The sequence below is a fragment of the Folsomia candida genome, unplaced genomic scaffold, assembly GCF_002217175.1.
Source record: "Folsomia candida strain VU population unplaced genomic scaffold, ASM221717v1 Fcan01_Sc003, whole genome shotgun sequence".
NCBI classification, from domain to species: domain Eukaryota; kingdom Metazoa; phylum Arthropoda; class Collembola; order Entomobryomorpha; family Isotomidae; genus Folsomia; species Folsomia candida.
In genome coordinates this window covers 12,890,358-12,913,218 of record NW_019091195.1, presented here as the reverse complement: position 1 = coordinate 12,913,218, position 22,861 = coordinate 12,890,358, and the positions used below count along the sequence as shown (strand labels likewise).

Sequence of the window (22,861 nt, the reverse complement as noted above, 5' to 3'; positions counted from 1 at the left end):
GATTTCCGAACTACTTTCACCGCCGCTATCACCTTCTCACTCACTCACCAACCACAACAAGCACCAAATATGCTACCCATGCCAAAAACCCAACCAAGTAAATCCCCACGCAAGACATCCAGTAGTAGTATTTATATAGGACATAAGGTCGAGAGAAAACTTCAAACAATGTACATTAATTTCAATACAACTCTTTCTCCTCGGCGTAACTTTTTTTTGTAGAGCTGCGTCGCTAGTTGACTAGCAAAACCAAAATAGTTATCCCTCAGAATCCATGTAAAAAACTTTCCTCGTCCCGTCTAATCCACCTCGTTCATGATGAAACCAGAATTTCTAATCCTCGTCCTACGAGTGCACTAAATATGCAGATGACGTTATACGTACGTACGATATACCTATGTACTTATGTCAGGATCATACATAGTCAATCTAGCAGACAGACACTCATGAAAAGAAATTATGAAGTTCTGTATATATGTACATAGCTACCCATAAAATTATAACGCTACACAATTAAATTAGAACAATTTGGTAAACAATTTCATTTAGAAACTAAATGACAGGCCATCATACAAGGTTTACAAATACGTAAATATACCAGCCTGATAACTTACATATAAAAACACGAAATTCAAACATATGTATATCGATAAGCTTACATAACGAATAAATAGTATTTTCATTCATCCGAGAAAAATACAAAACAATGACGCAACATGCTACACATTTTGATAAAATTTAACAAATATATACATATGTGAAGAAAACTGGGACCATTTTAACAGACTTCATCTATTTAACCTATCTAAAGTGTTCATGTGGTTTTAAATTTCCTCAATGTTTTCTTCATCTTCTTCTTGATTAGTTGTTCCTCCTTCCTGGATAATTTCGTCGATTCTGCTCGAATCGATCAGAACGTTGCAATCAGAGTCCTCTCTTTGTGAAGTCCCTTTGCATATTTCGTTATCTTCTCCAAGTGCTGAGGTTTTAACATTTTCGGGATTAACGAAATTAGGTGACACGGTTTTAGCGTCTTCGGGGGATGCTGTCTTTAAAACTTTCATGCGTCTGCGTATTCCAGAAATTGATACTCCATAAAGAGCAGCTGCTTCGTCAATGAGAAGTAGCTTGTCTATTACATCCTGTGCTGCATTAGTCAACGATTGTTCAAAGTCGGTCTTCTGTTTCTCATGTTCTTCTGACACAGGCTTCCGCGCAGATTTTGGCTTACGAGCATTTTTTGCTAAATTAGTTCCATAATAATCAACCAATTAGTTTATCTTAATTTAACAGAATCCTTCTTGATTGGCAAGCATACTCACAATCTACAATTTTCTGGTATTCGGATACCAGACCCTGTACTAGACCATCAACATCCTCGAATTTGTCAGAACCGCTACAAACCGTGTCTAAAATGTCGCCCAAAACACTTTCTGGGTTATTATCGTCCATTTGTCGAGGTCGGGGTCCCCTCCTACGCTTTGGAGGAGGAGGTTGAGGTGTTGTAAAAGTTGTTGATTTCGCGGAGTCCGATTTGGCTCTACGTTTCTTGATTATAGATCCGTTTCCATTTTTGTTTCCAGACACACCATCGAATTGAACCATGCTATTTCGCTCTTTCAACACCTTTGACACGGCTATAATACAGTATTAAAAATCTGAACATATAAATTATTTTACACAACAATAAAAGGTATTTAGTGACGTTGTACTGTTATTAAATGTCGCGCAAGCTGAAACTCCGCCTCGACCTGCCGAGGGCTTTCCTAAACCCTTCGGTTTTGACGTAGGTTTGAAGTCGTCTAAATCGTTAATACAATAATTATTCATGAACTTTGATTGTGAATTAAGAACTTTGCTCTCTCGCTGTCATCATACCTTCGTCCTCGTTGTCAACAGACACGCACAAAAAGTCACTAGGACACACATCGCTTATCCAGGTTGATGCAATACAACCATTGCCACGAATTTTCAACTCGGCAACTGCGTCTTCAAATTCTTTTGAATCGCTCAATTTAATAGTGACCTTTCCTTTATAAATGTAGTCAATAATGTAGCGAAATATCTCTCGACGGATTTTGAAGATGATGACCACTGCATCTGAGGTTGAGATGCACATTTCTGTAAACACGTATTCAAAGTATTCCGATCCTGCAGCCAGAATGACCCGATGCAAGCGAAAAGGAAAGGAATCACAGAATACAGACACGTCCGAGAATACATCGTTTTCCATAAAGTTGCTGAATGCATCCCTTATTGAGCCATAGTGAGCTGGCCATTTTCGTACGACAACAGGCTCGATGACCTCCAAACTTGTATTGCTCTTATCCATTATTTTACACTCAAATTCCAAAAAGCTATAAAATTGAACACAGAAAAGGCAAAAACTGTATTTGCAATTTGGAAGATTCACAAGCTAGAAGGTTAAAAAATATCTATATCTTTCCTTTCTATTTACAACTGCAAATTGTGAAAACCAGCTTGTTGTTGGATTTCGGAAATTATAGACTTGTGACTTTGGGCTAATATGGGTGGGGTTGGTGAAAAATATGGGTCGGAGTCCTAAGAAGACCAGCCGATGGAGAGATATGGAGAGCTGAGATTTGCGAGAGAACTTGGGAGTGACTGGCTATGAGAGAAGAAGAATGGAAAACCAGTGACCTCTTGACTCCATCCCATCACCATAGCTTCCACAAATTTTCATGACTTACTACGATAGTAATTCGTTCTGAATTTTTGTGGAGTCTCACTGCGCCCCATATGATATTTCATAACTTTTAACTCTGAAATCCTACTACTATTTGTAGTAGTCGGCATTTTTAGTTTTCAAATCAAGCATGACGTCATTCACAAACGCGTACAAATGTACGCACTGGATCTTTATACGAGAATCTGGTTTTCTGCTTAATAACTTGATGAAATTCTGAGATTGGAGTGCACAAAGAAGTACAATAGCTCCTGATAATTTGAGACGCAGGATTACATACACAAAATCTCATTTGACCCGCACCAAATTTCAAATGACATTTTCATATGCAATTTTATCCCTGTTAATATTTTTAGTGGCATAATACATTAAAAGGCAAAAATGAAATCAAGTTTCCGATTTCCTGTTTTTTGCTTTAATAAATTGTGAAGAATGAATAACCAAATGATGAAGTTGGTCTTAGCTTATCGACGGCGTTTGGAGCCTTGACAAAGTTGTTAGATTTTGAGTGGGAAGTGGTAGTGAAAGGGATTGTGTGAATTGAGATATTGGAATTGAGGACAGAATCGGATGAGCAGGTTGTTGGTTGCTTCCTATGCTTCTTGTTGGTGCTGGTGGGGAAGGGATCTAAGCCGGGCTGAGCCGTAGGTATTTGCCGAAGAATAGACTTCTCCGGATGAGAGATACAGGTTGGAAGGGGATTAAAATAGTTGGGCTGATGAGAGAGCGAAGGAAAGGAGGAGGATTTCGGAGGAAAGCAAAGCATGGACATCAACATCTTAGCCGCGTGGCGTGGTGGCTTGTTAGCAGGGAGATAGAGAGGAAGAGAGATAGATGAGCCTGACGGCAAGTTTATACCACCATCGACTTGTATGAACTACCCGTGGTTGTGTGGAGCATAGGAGAACCGGGAGGAGAAAAGCGAGGAGGAAGTAGATTATAGTTTTACGGATTAGTTGACGAAAAGGGATTAGAGTAAGAACTCTTTAGAAGAGCTCCAGGCCAGACACATTGGCTGCTGGAGAGAGAGAGAGAAGAAATTCCCGGATTGAAGCTGGCTCAGGAGAGGGATGAGGATTTCACCGGCCGTCCTTCGTGGTGATGGTGGTGGTGGCGTGGACTTATCGAGACGGAGGCAAAGAAGCACTCTTCTTCTTCTTCTTCCGTGGAAAGAATTACGTAAGGATGTTGTGGGACGAGGAGGACGGGATGAGACTGGCAGATTCAGCTTCAACTTTGCTAATGCTACTTATTCTCTTTTTTGAACTAATAGAGAGAGGAGAGCAGGGAGGATATAGATAAGTAAACGGAGGGATTTCAACCTTTTCTCCAGACTTATAGCTGCTAAATCCTCATATACAAGGAGACGGATGAAGTTGTGCTATGGGGATTTCTTGTCCCCTTTTTGATCCTTTCTCCCTCCTATCCAATCTCTCCTTCGTCTTTCACAGAACTTACTACCAGATACTCCACCAACTAGCAAGCAACCACCCCGCAATTGTCAGAGTCACCGAATATTGATGCCATTGTTCCGACTTTTGCTGCTGCCCACCAAACCACGGTTCATGTCATACTTTCATAATGTTCTTCGTGTGAGAAAAGTAATGCATGTATGCGGATAGGAATTAGTGTTTGTGTGTTCAAAAGTCATTTCACAGATCAATACAAAATTGAGAAAATCATTACATTGGGTCAGGAATTTTTGAAATCCTGCACAATTGTGTACGCTAGTCAGCAATGTCTGGGATTTCCAAATGAATTTTTATCCTCCTAGATTGGTGGAACTCATTCGTGGGTATGGCGCAGTTAGGGTCATGTTAGGGTACTACCACTGATGCTGGTTGTTGGTAATAAGAGGGGCAAAAGTATAAATAATACGCATATAGAATTTATATATATAGCTTCCTCTGAGAGGCAGTTGTTCTCTCCCAAGTGTGTGTTCGGGAGGGAAGCAAGAAATAAGAAGATTATCTCCCGTGATTGATGAATCTAAATCCGGAGCTTAGGAGAGTCCCAAATCCTAAACCCCTCCGCCTTGCCAATCTTCCAAAGTCTAATAAAGATTATACCGTCCTCTCTCTCTCTTGCTCTCCCTCTATCCTTCTCAAACCCCCCACACACACGTCTCCAACCTAAAACTCCTTCCAAATAAAACTGGATGGATCTTTGTGTCAGTGCAATGCATTTCAGTTCTCTAGCATTGCATTTCCAGCGGATAAAAAAATGGAATACGAGCAACAACAGAGTTCAGTCAAGAAAATCCAGATCCAGAAAGATCCTCTGAGAACATTCCTTAGCGCCGTCACCTTTCTCCAGATTTTCTCCCAAGTCTCACACGCGATTTAAATTGAAAGCCTTATTCTCGCGGACGGATCTGATCAAGACTAAAGTTCCTTCCTTCCTTCTTTCATAATATGACGACGACGTCATATCCATTTTTGCTAACAAAGTGAACACATGAATAGATTTGCCATCTGCATTGTTGCTCGAATCTCAAAGTATTTTCTTTTTATATAACCGCATATCATGTTTAACAGCTTTGTCTGCCTATGTGTTGCTTGTTATGAGTCACTTTTAAAAATTCTAAATGTGCTCCATTATTAGAGTTCATTCTCATTAATCTGAATTTTAAGAATAGAGCATATCGTAGCATCGTGATAGCTTATTAGCAGCACAGTCAAAGTATCACCGAACAATAAACAATGGTTTCTTATAAATGTTTACGGAAAGTATGCCATTGTTCTCGAGAAGTATTATTGAAACTCGTCATCTGTGAAAGAGATTATGTAGTTTAAACTGCGACTCATTACGCATTACTGCAAGACTTGTGTCGCCAACAAACAATTTGAATTTTATTGTTATCCAATTTCAAAGGTTGAAAAGGTTAACTATAAGTTCTAATATCCACATACGTAGACGTAGATATATACATATGTATGCAAATTATACTAAGGATGTGTCAAAAATTCTAAATGCCCTCTATTTCCTTACACACTTAATAGTTATATACTTGCGAATATTAATTGCGAAATAAATACCAATCCGTAATTTGATGTTGCATTATTAGTTAGCTTTGGTCTGAAAATGAAATCCAAAATGTATAGTCGGATTCATTCCATGCATACCATATGAACTTGCTGAATCCTATCCTATTTATCCTATTTATCTTATTTATCAGTCATTTTGGGATTAACTCGATCATATGAACAATCAAAATGTCACATACAACTTGAGCTGACTATATTGATTGATTTCTTCCTGCTGTTATTTACCAGATATCAAATTAACAACTTGATATTTAATATTTGTTCAGTGTGCCCAGTGTTCACATGAGACCAATGTCAGACACATAAGCCTAAGTATGGAATGCAGTTTAGCAAGACTGGATCATGGATAAAATCAACAACGACAACGAAATGCCAATGTAGCAACCTAAAGTGTTCTCATATTACTCTTACCTGAATATTTATCACCTCCTCCACCACCGGAAATCTCATTATTTGGATCTGTATTTCTCATGAATATGTCTTTGATATCCATGTCAAGCACTAAATTATCCTGAAGCTTAAATTCAGAATGGTTACGACAGTTTAAAATAGTACCATCACTGGCTTTGACATTTCTTGAGATGAAACACTTTGGATTCTTCAACCTCATGCTACTCCATCCAATATCTGGACAACCAACTGTTTTAACATTCACTGTTTTAATTTTTTATAAAGTTATCAAGGAAGTAAGGTTTGCTGCTGTTTTAGGGAAACTTTCACTTTGTTCAGTTAGACACGTGGTGGTTGTAAAATCAAAGCCGAATTTGTGAGTGGTGAGCAAAAACGTGCTTCACTGCACAAGAGCCCAGCACAACTGGTCCGAACCATGAATGAGACTGTGGTACGTAACAAAACGTATACAACGAGGTCTGCTCTTTGAGTGAGAGTTGGGCTCTTTCTCTTACAGAGTCTCACCACCTCCTCTCTTTTGAACAGAGATATTAGGATTTCTACACGATGGGGATCTTCACAAGCGGCCCACAGTCAATGAATTATTTCGCTCGACTTATCCTCAATCGTCATTAAATAAGATGCATACTAATATCCGCATTGAAAATATTCATCATATAAATTCATTGAATTATCAATAATTGAACCGTTTTCGTACATTGAAAACTAGGATTCTCATCTTTATTCGTTATCCCTAATCTCATTCTGATATTGCCGGAAAAAGTGAGATTGCCAATTATTTTGACCACTAATCAATCAGTTGTATCCATGAATTATTGTAACAGCAAAAAGTGCAATTTGACTTTCGCTTATCCGACGGATTTTCTCATTGTATGCATGACTACGTGTAGTGAGAATGGAAATCAGTACGAGGGAGAAGAATAGCGATGATGTTGAAAGAAAATGATATTTTTTGGACCCCTTCCACCTTTCCTTGGAGTTGTTCCATCCTTTTAGAGTCGCCTTTTATCTTCCCAGTTATGTTATTATAATTCCCTTTTCCTTATCCAATCCTAAATCCCGGGATGCTCACTCACAGCTCACTCTCGCAGTAGCATGTATGTGCATCTAACCACATCCATACACGTATTTATATGGCTCATGGTAGTTTGGTGCCCGTCGATCCGATCCCATCATCTTTTCTTTCTCCCAGCGAGGAAAACCACTACATCACAATTCTTCAGCGACGGTGGTGGGTGCAGCAATGGTTGTGTATTATATCATCACGGACAGATCACACCAACCAACCGCACCAAATCCGGCCAACAAACCTAAACCGAAATCTGTCTCCGACGTAATGGGTTTCCTTGTTGCTTTGGTGGTGTTGGCCGAGGAGTGAAAGGCAAAAAATTCCAAGCCCATTATTCTTATCCGATTCAATCCAATCCCACTCCTCATCACAATAATAATGTAATGGCACCTCTGCATAAACCATGCATTCATTCCCCATATTACCCTCCTCAGATTGCGCATTGACAACTTTTCGCCCTTCGTCCTCATATTACCAGAAATCATCCAACAAAACAAACACAATATCTCAATTTTTATGTGCATTACGACTTTAAGGGGAACTTTCTAACTTTGGTCTCATTCATACTTTTCTCATTAAGTACTTACTTCTTATTAAATCGTGATTTTGCTCGTAATGAAATATTCATATGATATTCGACAAGCCATTTCGAATGAAACCTGTGCAACCTCAACAGATCAATCCTTGGAGGCATTATGGCTTGGAGGATATTGCATTAACGGGAGTGAGCCACACGATATCACCAGCCAATCCGAATCAGTATCATCTTTAAAGTATAAATTTGTAAGGACTAATGGACCTCTCCATAATGGTATCATCTTGTCTCTTCCTCCACCATATCATTTTACTCCAGTGTGCATACATATGTACATTCGGATGCAAATCCGCTACCAAACCAGCCAGAGAACACATGCATGAATCATCTATTACGAATTAGTAATAATTTATCCAGAAGGAAAACAGGGTAAAATTACACATGTTCGAGTTTCCATCCAATTCCACTGTCATTATTGTCAAAGAAAATTATTTTGCGTAATATGAAAACCGTAGGGTTGAAATTGGATCGAAAGTTCACGGCTTTGAAAACAATCCTCCAGCAGAATCCAAATCCGATCCAGTGAACGAACATGCATCTCCGGAGCGAGAGATCCCACTGCCAACCAACGAAGGCAATAGGTTGGATGTATTACCCATTATTATGCTGATTGTGTGTTATGCATGCGGTCAAAACAATGTTACTTATGAAGAACAACTCATATTTACATATGCAGTTTCATGTTCCAATTGTTAACCTCGTTAGAATTGGATTGAATGAACCTGGAACAATTTGCACATAGGATTTTCATATACATCTGTACTTACATATGTACGTGAACGCATAATAAGTACAGCGGTGTAGCTTAATCAACAACACTTTTTAAAAGCGTAAACAAAATTTAGAACAATAGGAGTACTGTGTTAGATATGTGTACAATTGCGACGAAAATATGTGCACTTGAGACGAGACCAAGCCAAAGAGGAAAGTTATATGCATGTCCACACATTAAAAACTGCATGCGTACCTAGATGCACGCAGTGGTGAAAGCAGAGAGTACTGACTGAGAGTGCTCCTCAGTATATGCACATAGATTGAGTTGGTTTGTTAGTTGGGTTCATTATTGGACGTGTAGGTTGGGAATGGATGGCTGGCTTGATCCTTTTGATCCGACCAAAAATAAGTTTGAAATTAAAACTATGGAGGGGAAAACTCTGTTAATCTCCACTAATTAAAGAGTTGGATGTATCTCTCGCAAGGAGGAGACGGAGGGGTAGTCGTAAGTGTCTCCTCTTCACTTAATCCACACCACCACCGGGACGATAAGGCTTTCTCTCTCATTTTACTCACTCAAAACTCACTGCATTTTATCATTATTCTGATTATGAAGATTAGTACCCGGCACATGATGCAGGCAGATCTCTTCGCAACCCTCTCCTTCCTCCTCTCCTCTCATTACTCCCAAATAAATATATGCAGGGCTACACAATGGGTACACATCTACACATCTACACGACTATTACTATACCTCTCCGTCTACTGCTTCGTTAGCCAACATTTTAATTCCCTTTTATTCCTTCCAGCACAAGTGAATATCATTCCTCATCGCCTTGAGTTGGCAGTTATTCTCATGAACTGAATTAAACTGAATTCGATTAGTTTAACAGGAGTAGAAGGGATTTTAAAGATTCGTCATCGATTCCATCATTAATTATTTGAAGAGTACGGAGTTACCACTCAAGAAAATAAGTAAGTATAATTATTAGATGCAGAAATGTACATGTCACATGTTAAAGTATTGTCTGAATGCTGAGTGGAAATTTTCAAAATTAATGATGATATAAAGATAACAAAGAGTAGCGTCGTTCATCCCTCTCAATTCCAATGCCTTATTTCACTCGTAACAAATATTACGTAAACCAATTAGTCATCTCCTAACATGCTTATCCATTGCACAGAAGATGTTGCTTCATCTCGAGTGTTGTTGGTTCATCTTTCTACCTAGAGAGCGAGGATGATATTTATTGCATTCGTCTTATGTAAATCTGACAAGGCTGTCCCCTGCTAATATCAAGGATAAATAAATATATCGTTGAAGGATAATAAGTCCTGAAATGAGATTTGCTCATGAAACTTAAAAGGATTTTCTTCAAAAAGTTTCCAATGTTAGAGATTATTAAGTTTCCCTTGGTACTTAAACCCTCCAACCTACTGACTTCTCTTCACTCTTAATAAATATATGTATTTCACTCGCATTGCGCGATCCTACTTTCAGAAGAATCCTCTTCAATTCTATTTATTGCTGTCTCAATCTGCTCAACCACCTTACAGTTTTTTTGTCATCTACGTATGCATTTCGTCGCTTCGTGTCAAACTCTTGTTGTTGATTTGTATTCGAAAAGTCGGCAACATGCTCAACTAATCTCGCTAATACATACGTAAGGCATATTTTTAGTAAAAAATATTATTTCAGTGCCATTATTATTTATTGTTTTTGCTCAACCTGTCTTCGTTGACCAATGCCGCTATGCGTATGTAAATAATTTTGCTATTCTAAATAAAACATGTGGAGGTGAATCTTGTTAAAGCAAGCGTTTGTTATGCACTTCCGGAATGCATATTTATTGGCAGAATATTATCCTACATAAGTTCTACTTTGGGGTTTGTGTAATCTCTTTGCCATGTACATACGCAAGTGAACGGATTAAAAAACGGATTTAATCCATGTCGGTCTGTACTGAATGAAACGGTGAGCATAAGAAATTCCGATCTAAATAAAATACATATTTTTGTGTGCACATCATGCAACGACGTTAGGTATATACTGATGTTTAGGAAGGATATAAACCCACGTTTGAGTGGAGGCATAAAAGTACACAATATAATGTCAAATATGGATTTGGCTATAAATTCTTTGTATGAAGCATGCTCCAGTGTGTGTGTATGCATACGTGTGTGTATGTATATACTTGCCTACTAATCCCCTTCATAGATAAATAAATATAACATCCACCATCAAAATAGTCGAGCCAACGGATTAAGTATAAATTCATTGGTCGTTAGCTTATTTCTCAGCAATCTTCACTCGACTCAAATCCACATCACTTAAATTGCATCTCCATTTCCATTTATTTCCATTCTCAATCTAAAATTCGTACCCTGACATGCAGCACAGGATTCACAGCCCTGCGGAACTGGTGGAGTTGGAATATCTATCTCGGTATCTGTATATTTGTTATTACGCGGTGTATGCACGAGGATAAGATTCGCTTGGTCTCTGGATAGAGTTGAGCTGGACAAACCACACTCGAAAAAGTTGGAACGACGAGTGGCCAAGTATTGCTAATCCTCTTTTCCTCTCTTTTTGGTTTATATCCACAATAAATCGTCATCATCGTCTAACGTAAACTTGCCTAATCCGACTGCGGAGATGTGGTTAACTTATTATTAGCATTAGGATTTTTCATAAGCCTCCATCCATCTTAGCGGTTGACAGTGCTACAAGGGACGAGGATGACGACGAGCAAAGCAACTTATATAAAACTCCTCTTCTTCTATCTTTTAGAATTTCTCCAACTCGATTGCTGCGTACATCTTGCACTCCACTCACTTACCAACCGAGGTCGTAATGCACGTTGGATTTGGGTTGGACTTGGATTGGGAAATTTTACAGCTCAAGCCGAGAGAAAAATAAATCCTTAATCAAATAAAATTTTTGAACGAGCATTCAGCCGTGGTGATGGTGACACTGTCTCCCTCGATCCAATGCTTACGTACGTACATACATACGTCTACCTCTATCTCATACGATAGATTTCCAGAATTTTAGTGGTGTTGGTATTGGTTAAGAGCAGATACACAGAGAAAATCCCTTCCTAAATCTTGGATACTTATCCACCAAACCACACCAATCATCCACCACACCACCAAACTCACCACACACATTTCTTATTTGAGTAAGGTTTCAAAAGAAAATTTACAAGGTTTCCTGATCAATTTCTGACGAAAGTCCAGATATAGCACCACTACCACCACTACTACTTCTTTGGTAGCTGTGCGTCATAAGACACGACGACGGAACCGATTTTCTCCATCCATTCATCCCGTCCTTCATTCATCTCCGTGGTGAGAAAGACTACTACGCTTTATTCTATCTCTTCATCAGGCGGAGAGGAGAGATCCATTATTTTCATATCTCACCAATCTCCCTTTCATTGCTCTGCAAATCTGAACCATAATGTACTTACTTCCTCTCTCGTGATAATCTGTAATCCCTCCACAGTTTAATGGTTAATCGAGACCAATATCGCGTATATGCACCATTGCGTGCGTGCATGCATACGAAGAATATCTATCATGTGGATGGTGTGATTTCAACAGTGGGCATATATTTATGATGATTTTATGAGTTGAGACGTCTGCATGAAGATGTATTTATTTAAGGGATTGAATTATTATTCTCTCAGCCCAAAGGATGAGGATAATTCAATGCTTTCAAACCCAGAACTCAATGATCTGAAGAGAATATCAAAATCAGTCACAAGAACGACAGGGGATCCGATTATGCTAGCTTAATTTTTCTGAAGCTTTGGCTATACAATTCTACTCTTATCCTGCTCCATATGTATCTAGCTAACGTGCTGTATCTCGCTCCCTGTAGTAGAAAAAATGTACGCCATGAATTGTGAACATAGTTGACTTGACTAATACACGTGCATTATGCTTGGAGAGCAACCCTAAATAATTTGTTGGACTTTTTTTCAAAAGTTTAAGCGTTTGGTCACTTGGTCGCATGATTTAATGGCGCATGATTTTGTGAACCTTTTGTTTGTGCACAAGAAATATAAAATGAGATCAAAGTGAATATTTGGAAATGAATTCGAAGGCAGAGATAACATTAATACTTAAGAGTCGTGAGTCGAGATTTGAGCCCGTTTAGCAAGGATTATGTATCCCTCAGCAGCAGCTTTACTCAACAATGACAACTTTACACTATTTCCACTACACTATGCAAACTCGAAAAGATTTTCTTTTTTCACCACTCATTTGCTTTGTAATACGCACGTTTGCTAATTTCGCATGCACATTTTCTATTCAGTTAGTTCAGTAGTTGAATAATAAGAAGTTATGCAAATAATAATTCCATCACGGATGAATGATAAAATGCGTCCTTTCTCAAGGATTCCATTCAAATTCAATGCTTGCTCAAGTTATGTAACTGTGTAAGAGCATAATCCAATGAAGGAAGACAAAATGTTGAATCAGATCAAGTTTTTTTCAATGATATGACATCACAACAACGTGGTGATCACCTATCCCTTGAAATTTTGTGCTTGAGATTTTCGGTCGAGTTTTGATGCTATACGAAGAAAAGAATGCAGATGCTGAATACATGAACGGGACTTACCCACGAGGACAGCGGCCGCTGCAGCAGCCGATGAGGAGGAGACTGACGCGGCCGAAGGGTGATGTCCACTTGAAGGAAGGAAGAGACCAGCGTGGTCAAACTCCGGAAGATGGTGAAGCCCTTGTGAGATTTTCCTGTTGGAGGAACCAGCCGAGTTGGCAGCGTGTCCCATTGTTCCGATCGTCGCTGGCTGTTGTTGTTGCTGCGAGGACGGTGGAGAAAATCCAGATTTGATCCTCTTGGAAGAGGGAGAAAGGTCCATACCACCTCCACCACCACCAAGCGGTAAAACTGCACTGAGTGGAGTGATGCTCCTCGGGTGGATTTTGGACGGATAATCTAATCCGCCGTTTTCAATGGGTTGATGCTGCTGCTGCTGTGCTGGGTAAAGCCCGGCTCCTTTCCCCTAGAAAAGGAAGCGAGAGGAGCATTAGAGAGAGAAAGTGAATGCCAACGTATCCCTTTCCTCCAACAAACTTGTTCCCGTCCACGTTCTGCTCCTCTCGGGGAGAAAGGAGGAAGGAAACAATCGAGCATTATCCCTCCACTCACACTCCTCCAGCTCGTGAGTGAGCGAGCACACAATTTTAGCACCACATACATCCAATTCACCGGCCAAAGTGTGTGGTTGTTGTTTGTTGTTGTGGATTGGATTGGATGAATGATCATTCCGGATTCTAAAGAGATTCCGGCCGGAGAGAGAGAGTGCATGGATTCGGATGGATAAAGGGAATGGAATGGATAAGGCATTTAATTATACATTACTCAGTCAGACATTACTTTCTATTCCTTTGACTGCATTAGTGCTTCACTTCAGCTCAATTTATGGCCGCACTATAAAACAACAGATTGTGCCGTCTTGGATGTGTGTATACGTATAAATGCTGGCACGGGGTATTGGATTCTGAAACACATTTTATAAATTATGAATCCCCAGCTACTGCTCTAGAGTAGTAAGTAGTACTTCATGAGCGGTTCACGAGAAAATCGGAAATTTGGATTATAATCCACATTCCTGTTACCCAGTGTATCTGTAAATGTATAGTTTGTGCGTTTACGTATGTCGCGACTACCTCCGGGTCCTGGCTACTTTTTAATTGAAGGGGAAAATACACCATGTCAGTCGCATCAACATTTGCAACTTGCAAATTGCAAGGTATCTCTCTCTCTCCCTCTCTTTAAAATAGAGAATTATTAATCTTCTTCGGAACAACGACAACAAGAACGACACGAAGCGCACCTTTATATAAATTCCAAGTTGGATATTTTCCACGACTTGACTTGGATCAGCTCAACATTATTCCAATCTAAATCCAAGCCAGGGTTGGGATTAATCTCTCTCAAAATCCGACGAAATTCATTCAGTCTGAGCTGTATTTTATTCATATGCATGGAATGCAAACTCCTCGCTCCTTGTTATTTGGATGTATTTAGTTAGCTTATGCTCCTGCTCGCTGCTGCTGCTGCTGCTTATTAGAAGCACACACAGTTCCCATTTTCCTACTTACTTTCTATCCAAGTATGAAATGAATAGATTAGTTTTGTGAGTAATGATTCTTCTCACTCATCCCACCATATACCAGTCCATTTGCTGCATGGGATGGGGTACGAACACCACACAAAGCATAATCCTTAAGCTCTCTAAATCCATCAATCCTCCCAACCAACAAACCTCTACCTATGCACCCAGCCAACTAAATTCCATACGATCGGGACATTCACATATGCAGGCGCTGTGGAAGAGAGGAGACAAATAAAATAATGCATCTTTCATTGTTTTGTCGTCCTAGTAGTGTGTGTTCGTTAGTGTGGTTTATTACATTGGCTCTCTTTCTGGCCAGCAGCCTTTCCCCTCTTATTTCCTTGTCTCTCTCCTCGTATGTTGAGGCCTAAACTCGGATTTGACGCAGCATTTTCCTTCTTCCAACAACGACGAGAACGAATTGTTCATAATCTCACAATCCATAATCCGTCCTTTCCAATTTTATCTTTACGTTTGGATGAGACGCAGTTCTCTTAATCCACAGCTCAACTAGACAGGAAAATTCATCAAATGGAGGAGGAATACGTTGGCCGTTTCTCTTTTGGGCACTGCCACGTGTATCCATTAAATACGTGCAAAGTCTCCTCACGAAACAAAAAGGATAATCCATCCGACCCTCCTTCTGAGTAAAAACTAGACTTAATCCCTTCAGATTCTGGGATCAGTGCTAATCCTTTTTCCCCTTGGCTAACTCTACTCATGGCTTAGCGAGTTTGTGGACGGCGCAGTAGTTGCCAATTGTGTAACGAGTTTAATATTACAGACGAGACGACTTTTAGAAATGATGATTACGCTATTGCAGCGCAGCCAGCCAGATGTATTATTTTATATGTTTTTGTATATTGCCCTATGTTCTACTGATGTTCCCTGTTACATAAGCACTACGACCAGCATTATATATGCTGTGCTCTGTAAATTACAAAATCCAAAAGTAAGTAACAAAGAACATCATTTGGAATCAGCGTTATCAAGCAAGAGAGTACAAAAAGTTGTACATGGCACAACTTTCTTGTGGCTGTCTCTGCACTGTTGCCTTATATTTGTAGTGGCTTAAACAAATATGTCACACTACTACATGACCATAATAACGTTCTTGTTGCCCAGCCTAAATATAAATATGTACGTACCCATAAAGCCTGATATAAATCCAAGGATTGTATTTAGTTTGAAAAAATCCGGAGATAAAACTGGGGATTAACATTTTCGACTAAGGATGTGAGTGATGTGTTCCTGTTCCCAAGATTAGGATTTGGTCCTTATATTAGCTCAGGATTCCTTTGAGACTTGCTTCATTCCCGTCGGCCCCACTCACTGCACACTGCACACTTATTCTCTCCAGCTTTAATTGCAAACGGAGCAAAATACACTTGGGCACAGAGATATACGGAGATATACAGAGATTCATCTTGTTGGTGGGGGTTTAAATTAGAGAAGCCTCTAGCAGTGTCACAGCACACTCCTCAATGTCGTCATACGAGGAAGCCCTTCTTGCTCAAATCGTTGGGGATTTTTGATTAAATGAAATGAATGGACCGTGAAGTGAATGGGATCACCATAACCCTTTTTCTTCCTTTCTCCACTACTCTGATCAATGGTTCAGCCAAAATAAGAGCCAGGAGAAGATATGGATCACTCTCCGACTCATCCTTGTCGTAATGAGGACATGAAATGAGAGAAAATGCGATTTTGTATGTGTGCATATGAGCATACGTGGGTGAGTGTCATGGGATTGTTGAAATGCTGTTCCTAATCAGTACGAGAAGAGATGACCCTTGGGGATAATTTGTTACTGATGAAGCCAAACCTGATTTGCTCGTCTCGTGTTTGTCAAATGTACAATTCGAAACTTATCCTTCACTTACCTTGTACAATAGTCTAATTACACTCATCCTGATCAAGAAGTATTATGTACACTAGTATACAACCGATAATAATTTTCACATTTTCAGTAAAAATAAATACAGTATTTTTATATATGCGATTTTGTGTGTGTCGTCGAAATCATAAACCAAACTCACAGGTTGACACTGCATGAACAACTGAATCAACTGGTGTAGCAGTTCCAAAGCTGGATAAGCAAAGCAATTACAAGGGGTACCGGTTGAGCAATGAGAATAATCTGTGATCTGATTACAGGAAAACACGATCCAAAAATTGCCTACAAAGTTTCACCGAGAGGTTAATCAGTGATCGGGAAATCTCAGTTAGCATGTAAATGTCGAGTGGGATATATTGGATATTGATTAGCAACGACGATGCGCAAAATTTGAGCAAATTAAGCTGGATAAATTTCAACATTCACAACTTGCAACGATAGATAGTGCACACGTGGATTGATAATCGATATTAGCACGAAACGTTTGAAACTTTGATTCTAGATTAATATTCATTTCCACGTATCTATATTTCCAGTAATATGCAATATATAATCATAAAATAGGTACTTATGGATTGTTACAAACAATAATTCATTCTTATGACAATTTCATCAGCTTTTGACAAAAATCTCGCACGTCGGGATAACATGTGCCACATTAATAATAGGTTCACATACGTAACAGCCTTATTTTATGCATTAGAAATGATTGAATAATTAATCTGAAATTGGGAAAGTTTGTGTACACGCTGATTTCATTTATGACTTTATCGTTTGTCGGCACCCAAATCAGAAGTCGGTGTGGCTTCTGAACTCTGTTAAATCGCTTGTAGTGTATGACCTTATCAATCACAAGTCAATCAATGATCAGCTCAGATCACTCAATTGATTCTATTTATGCGATTGGCTAGCAAAATTCCAGACAAAAGCTGAGAGCAAAAGGTTGTTCCCTTTGTCGTTTACATGCAGGTTGTCGATAATACGGGTACGATCCAAACAACAATCCCATCCGTGCTACCTACCTGCATGAATACGTAATATATCCCTGCACATTCCAGGATCACCTGAATTAGAGGTGGATGACAATTTCACCACACAGCGATATATATCTGCACATTGGTTTACGGCTATGTACATAAATATGTACATGCATACGTATAATGCATGTGTGAGTATAGCGGATTCCACATGCATACTAATTGATTTAGGTATGTATTCAAACTGAACCTCAAGCCAAAGCTAAACTTTGATTTGATTGATAAGGATTCGTGTTATTTTAATCAGAACTATTATATTGGTCTATTGTGCGACTTATTAAGTATGGTTTAAAATTAGGACATAACAAGGCCACTTGTAATAATGAGAAAATTGCTCAAATTAGAACACAATTAATAACACACACACATAAATACATTGATGGGCTGAAACTTGAAATGAAATTATGTGATTTATAATGAAAGTGAAAGTCTATGACATGTAATTAGGCAGTTATCCGTTGTGGGCTAATTATGTTGAATTATTTCTCAATAAAAAAACTAAAAAACTATTAAATTATTAAAACTAGTAACCATTAAATGCATAGCATCGTGTCTGCATGACAAGACGGCCAGGAGGCTTACCTTAATAAAAATATTTCCATAATATGCATCCACTCATTCCCAATCTCAGGTCTTCTTACAAGATCCCCTTTCAAAATTCAGACAAATCCAGGAATGATGATGACGAAAGGATTTGGTTTCAATGTACACGAGTAGTCAGTCAGATTGGGTTAAGAAGCTTAATTTTGAATTAATTACGATTGCTTTCTTAATAGAGCAATATGACCGAGTGTCTTGAGTTAAATAAATCCAATGTCAACTTCAGCCTTTAAGAAGGATCTACACGGTATACGTACGCACACACACTTTTATTAAGGGCAGCGTAGGGGGAGACGACAACCAATTCTTTTCTAATCAAATACAAATGCCTGCACCTTCACACTTTTTGCCATATCAGAAAAATGACTTAACTGCTTATCCCTTTCCAATTAATAATCTTTTGTGTGCGACTATCGTAGTCATCCACGGCGAAGCCTATGCAAATAATACTTATTGAGGTGACTCGGTGTGATAACTCTATGGGAAAGTTGAGAATGGAGTACAACCACTTACACATGTATAACCTACATAAGTACATGGTGCCGAGGTTGGTATTTTTGTGTGTGTGAGACAATCCCCTAAATCAAAAGTCAAAATTGATGATAATGACGGAGATAATAATTTTAATAATAATACTAAAGATTAAAGAAGCCCACAAGCCTTGAAGCCAGTGACAATATAATGTATGGGATGGATGCAGCATGGACATGAGCCCTAATCCTGTCAACCAACTGGGATGAGATCAGTCAGTGGATTCGCCTTTGTCACTTGACATAAAAGATTAATGATGCAAAGTGCTCATGGTTTGTTGCAAAAGTCAGATCACAAATACAAATATATGAATTACAAAGCAAATCCAAGTATGTAGCGAACGTGTAATTGCTGCTGTTGCCCGATGAGACAAGTTGGCAAAGCTCAGCACCAAGTAAAGCAGAACAGAACAGAACAGGGAAGAAGAGAACAATACGATTGATGAATATATCAGTTTTATTTGGTGAGGTGGATTTGGATTGGAAATTGATGTGACAGATGAGACAAGAGAGTGATAAGACGAACACAAGAGTCAGTTTTTTTATCTGGAGGCTAAACTTGTAAATTTTAATCTAATCCTGCATTCATTTCATCCCATATCTAATTGTCACCTAATTTTCTCTTGTGAGATTAGGATTTGGCTGGATTTCGTTGGGCATGACCACATAATATTAACCTGCACCTACATGCATACACCGAGAGGAGCCCACCACTCAACTGTCACATGAATCATGAATGCATAGAGAGAGAGAGAGATAGAGATAGAGAGAGAGAGGATCAGTAAATATTTAGGAACAAGTAAATCCCATCTGGATGTGCGTGTCCGATTCCTGCCATGAATCAATCAGCCTGATCAATCTTCATTTGTCAAGTTGAACCTTTGCTAAATATTTTAATCTGTTCTCCTCATAGGCTCATGTGGATTTCAATAAACTAAATCCAAGCAAGTAAGTAGGTCTCCATATTACGCGCAGTATTTGCCATGATGCTACTGAATTTTGCATACCAAATATTACAAACGCATAATATGTGTGTATGCATATGGGACACGACATTCTTGCCAATTCTGTGGTATTTACAAAGTAGTTTTGTGGGATAAAAATTTGATTTACCTCATTGCTACTGTCGCAGATTATGGTTTTATCCACTCATGGCAATAATTTAGAGTGCTAATTCTTACATTTCATATCAGAGTGAGTAATTCTCAAACGCACACGAATATTTATTTGATAAGTGATGTCAACTGCTAGAAATCGGGGTGACACATGTGTTTTTTGGGTATGCTGGTGTATGGGAATTACACAAAATAACAAGTTCAAACTTCAATTAATAATTGTTGGACTTGTATCGCTAATCAGTTGATTAGAGGAGTTGAAAGTATATCAAGTTTTATACGCATGCTTTTATGAAGTTGTCATCAAGTAATTGACATGGATTTAATGTGATAAGGTAATTATTCGATGATCATTGATTTAATTTATAGCCTGCATATTTTTATCAATATTTTTAGCCATAATATGTTACATTTCTCGTAATCGATTTCAACTTTAACAAGAAAATAATCTACAACTATAATTTTTTAAATAAATCAAGCTTACCAATTGCTGTTGGATGATTGACTCGGCTGCTTTGTTGAAGTCCAATGGCGACCCAGTTGTGGCCAGCGGGTTGACCACGGCTCCCGAAGAAAACTTTCCCGTGTTGGCTGCCACCCATGCTTCAGCAAATGTTTCCATTGCACCTAAAACATTTCAGGAGTGAATGCCAATCTGACAACATATGAAAATACACACTAGCGATGCGTCCAAGTAGAACAATACATGCAACATAACCAATGTATTTAAAAAGTTGCTTACTTTGAAAATCCATGTTACTTTATTTTGACTGTGTTGATTTAAACTCGACCAATTTAATCAGTCAAACTTTCAAAGTTTCAAGTTTTTTCATTTTGTTAAAACGATTGTCAAGTTTGGCTGCTGGGATTGTGGTAGCTGGAAGTTGAGACCTTTACACCTTTTCTCTAGAAAGATAAACGAATGAGACATGAAAATCAGACAAAGAGACATGAGCGAAAATGTAGTAACGGTGTGGTTTTAAGGAAAGACTGTCTCTTCACAAGGAAAATAAAGTTATCGCAATGTGTGATACATGTATTGCTTTGATTCTCAAAGGAAACTGAGACGCGGTAACAATTCCCCTCTCGATATTTACTGCTGAACCTGACATCGGCTGTTCTGTCCAGACTGGGAGAAAGTCAACTAGTTCTACGTGCTTCGAGACTATATACTGTGAGACAAGATCTGGTTTGATTTGCTAAATTAAATTTCTCATGCTAGTTAATCCAGCCAAATATTTTTCCCCTTTATGCCATGTATGTACGTACATATGTCTCAAGGATGATTTTGGGGAACCAAACTTAACATATTTTGGGAAATTAGAAATTACCTGAGATTGTTGAAAATATCGTAGCCAGAGAAGAGCGGGGTTTAGTACGCTTGCACGAGGATGTGCAAGTATGATACCTCCAGAGAGAAAGTTGAGACGACTGAGGAGCGATTTGAGACGGGCAAGTGGATAAAGTTGAGAAAGGGTTGAAATTGAGACGAGTCTGTGGGTGAAGGGTTCGAGAAGGAGCTGATCTCTTTAGCTGGAGCAGTGATGTGTTCTTCCACGGAGGCTGAATGGCTGAATGAGTGGGAAAGGGTAAGTCGGAGAAAGTTAAGTGGAGATCGAGATGAAGCCACTTTCGTGTTCATCTGGCAGTGGTGGTGGTGGTTGGCTGACGGAGTCTTGTTGTGGATGAACTGAGATTCACTTGACGTACTGTTGCTGCTGGAAGAAAGTAAGGCGAACCAAACCCGGCCATGCCTTTGGATGGCACATGAACTGGGCTGACTTTCTCCCATGAAAAGACGCTCTCACTTCTCCCGTGCCTGCCATGTGCGTGATCTGAGGTTGAGAAAGTGCGGGGGGAGTTCCTTGCCCGGGTTTGCCCGATTCCCGCTAATCCAACATCCACTCTCGTGTGGCTGGGGGTAGGGCGAAGGAAAAGGCCGCATGCTGCCCTCGTCTTGGCTCTGCCTCAGGATTTCCCCAACGCGATCCTCTTTCTCAACTCGCTCTCCCAGACCGAATTACTTTCTTCGTCGCCCTCTTGCCTCCGCGTGGGGTTGGTTCGGAGTTGGTCTGGCATCTTGGGGATGAGATTATTAGGCCAAATCAACCCCTCCGCTAAAGACACGCATATGTCATATAGGTATTTTAATATTCTGACAGCAGTAATTTAAAAACTTCTCCGCTACATAATGTACCTACATACAAATATAGCAATATAAATAATATGCATCTAATAAAACATTTAAGATATAATAATACACTTCATATTTTTTGAAAGCACTGACGAAATGAAGTCAAATTACTTATAAAAGTAAAACGTCTACGATTGGCAGCAGAGATGACAAAATAAATAATATAGAATTGAACAGCGTATTAGTAAAACTGCTGCCTCGTGCCAACCAGATTTTTCGTGTTAATGGGAAGCTCCAAATTCCAATCTAAATTTCTTTATTTACGTCTCTTAGTTTTGTGCGGCGACATATTTCACGGGAAAAATAATTTGAAAGTTTTGCAGGGAGTGAGAGAGAGCCTAAAAGTATTAACAGACGGAGAGAAGACGGAAAGGATTTATGATGAACGTGCTGGTATCAAATATATCTGGTATTAAAATGGGCAACATTATCATCGTCTCCTTTTCCATTGGGGAAGAAAACGTCGGAAAAATACATTTTAATCTCCGGGTTGTTAAAAGCGATTAAACCCTCACTGCCACACTGCTGTCTTTCTTCATTCTCGGATCCACGAACCAGCCACACACTTTCTCTGATGATGCCTTCCTCCAAATTACAAAACTCACACAAGTATTATTATTACAAAGGTCTCATCATATCCATGATCGAAAAACGCATTTGATTCCCTCTCTCTCCTTGTCTCTGCTAACTCAATTCTCTGTTCGGTATGACCCTCCTCGCTGCCACAGAATGTATAAGTGCATAGCAAACTGGCATAATAAGCATCCCATAGACGAGACCACCACCACCG

General features: G+C 39.2%; 2 protein-coding genes across 6 annotated transcripts in view; both read right to left on the bottom strand.

Annotated features, from left to right (window-relative positions):
- The window catches only part of LOC110847017, a 29,224-nt gene extending 7,625 nt beyond the window's left edge, over positions 1–21,599 (bottom strand). The window contains exons 1-4 of one of the 5 annotated variants that reach the window (XM_035849808.1): positions 21,209–21,599; positions 20,620–20,783; positions 20,362–20,504; positions 13,177–13,582 (exon numbers count right to left, since the gene is read on the bottom strand). In XM_035849808.1, the coding sequence (XP_035705701.1) occupies positions 13,177–13,582; positions 20,362–20,504; positions 20,620–20,632 (562 nt within the window). In that variant the 5' untranslated portion in view covers positions 20,633–20,783; positions 21,209–21,599. Of the gene's footprint in view, positions 1–6,165; positions 6,602–13,176; positions 13,583–15,846; positions 16,420–16,581; positions 16,765–18,214; positions 18,732–20,361; positions 20,505–20,619; positions 20,784–21,208 lie in introns of those variants that run through there. The other 4 variants (XM_035849811.1, XM_035849809.1, XM_035849810.1 and 1 more) reach the window with 4 other exon arrangements.
- On the bottom strand, positions 301–2,957 carry LOC118434968 (protein jim lovell-like). Its single transcript, XM_035849813.1, has 4 exons — positions 1,879–2,957; positions 1,713–1,802; positions 1,323–1,637; positions 301–1,243 (listed from the first exon to the last, which is right to left on the bottom strand). The coding sequence occupies exons 1-4, from the start codon at positions 2,330–2,332 to the stop codon at positions 825–827; spliced, it is 1,278 nt and encodes a 425-aa protein (XP_035705706.1). The 5' UTR covers positions 2,333–2,957; the 3' UTR covers positions 301–824.
- Positions 21,600–22,861: the final 1,262 nt, after the last annotated feature.

Coding starts and splice junctions, on each gene's coding strand:
- LOC118434968 (XM_035849813.1), bottom strand. CDS start 2,332: ATGGATAAGAGCAATACAAGTTTGGAGGTCATCGAGCCTGTTGTCGTA. Junction 1,803..1,878: donor TGTTGACAACGAGGACGAAG/GTATGATGACAG, acceptor TTAACGATTTAG/ACGACTTCAAACCTACGTCA. Junction 1,638..1,712: donor TTGCGCGACATTTAATAACA/GTACAACGTCAC, acceptor ACTGTATTATAG/CCGTGTCAAAGGTGTTGAAA.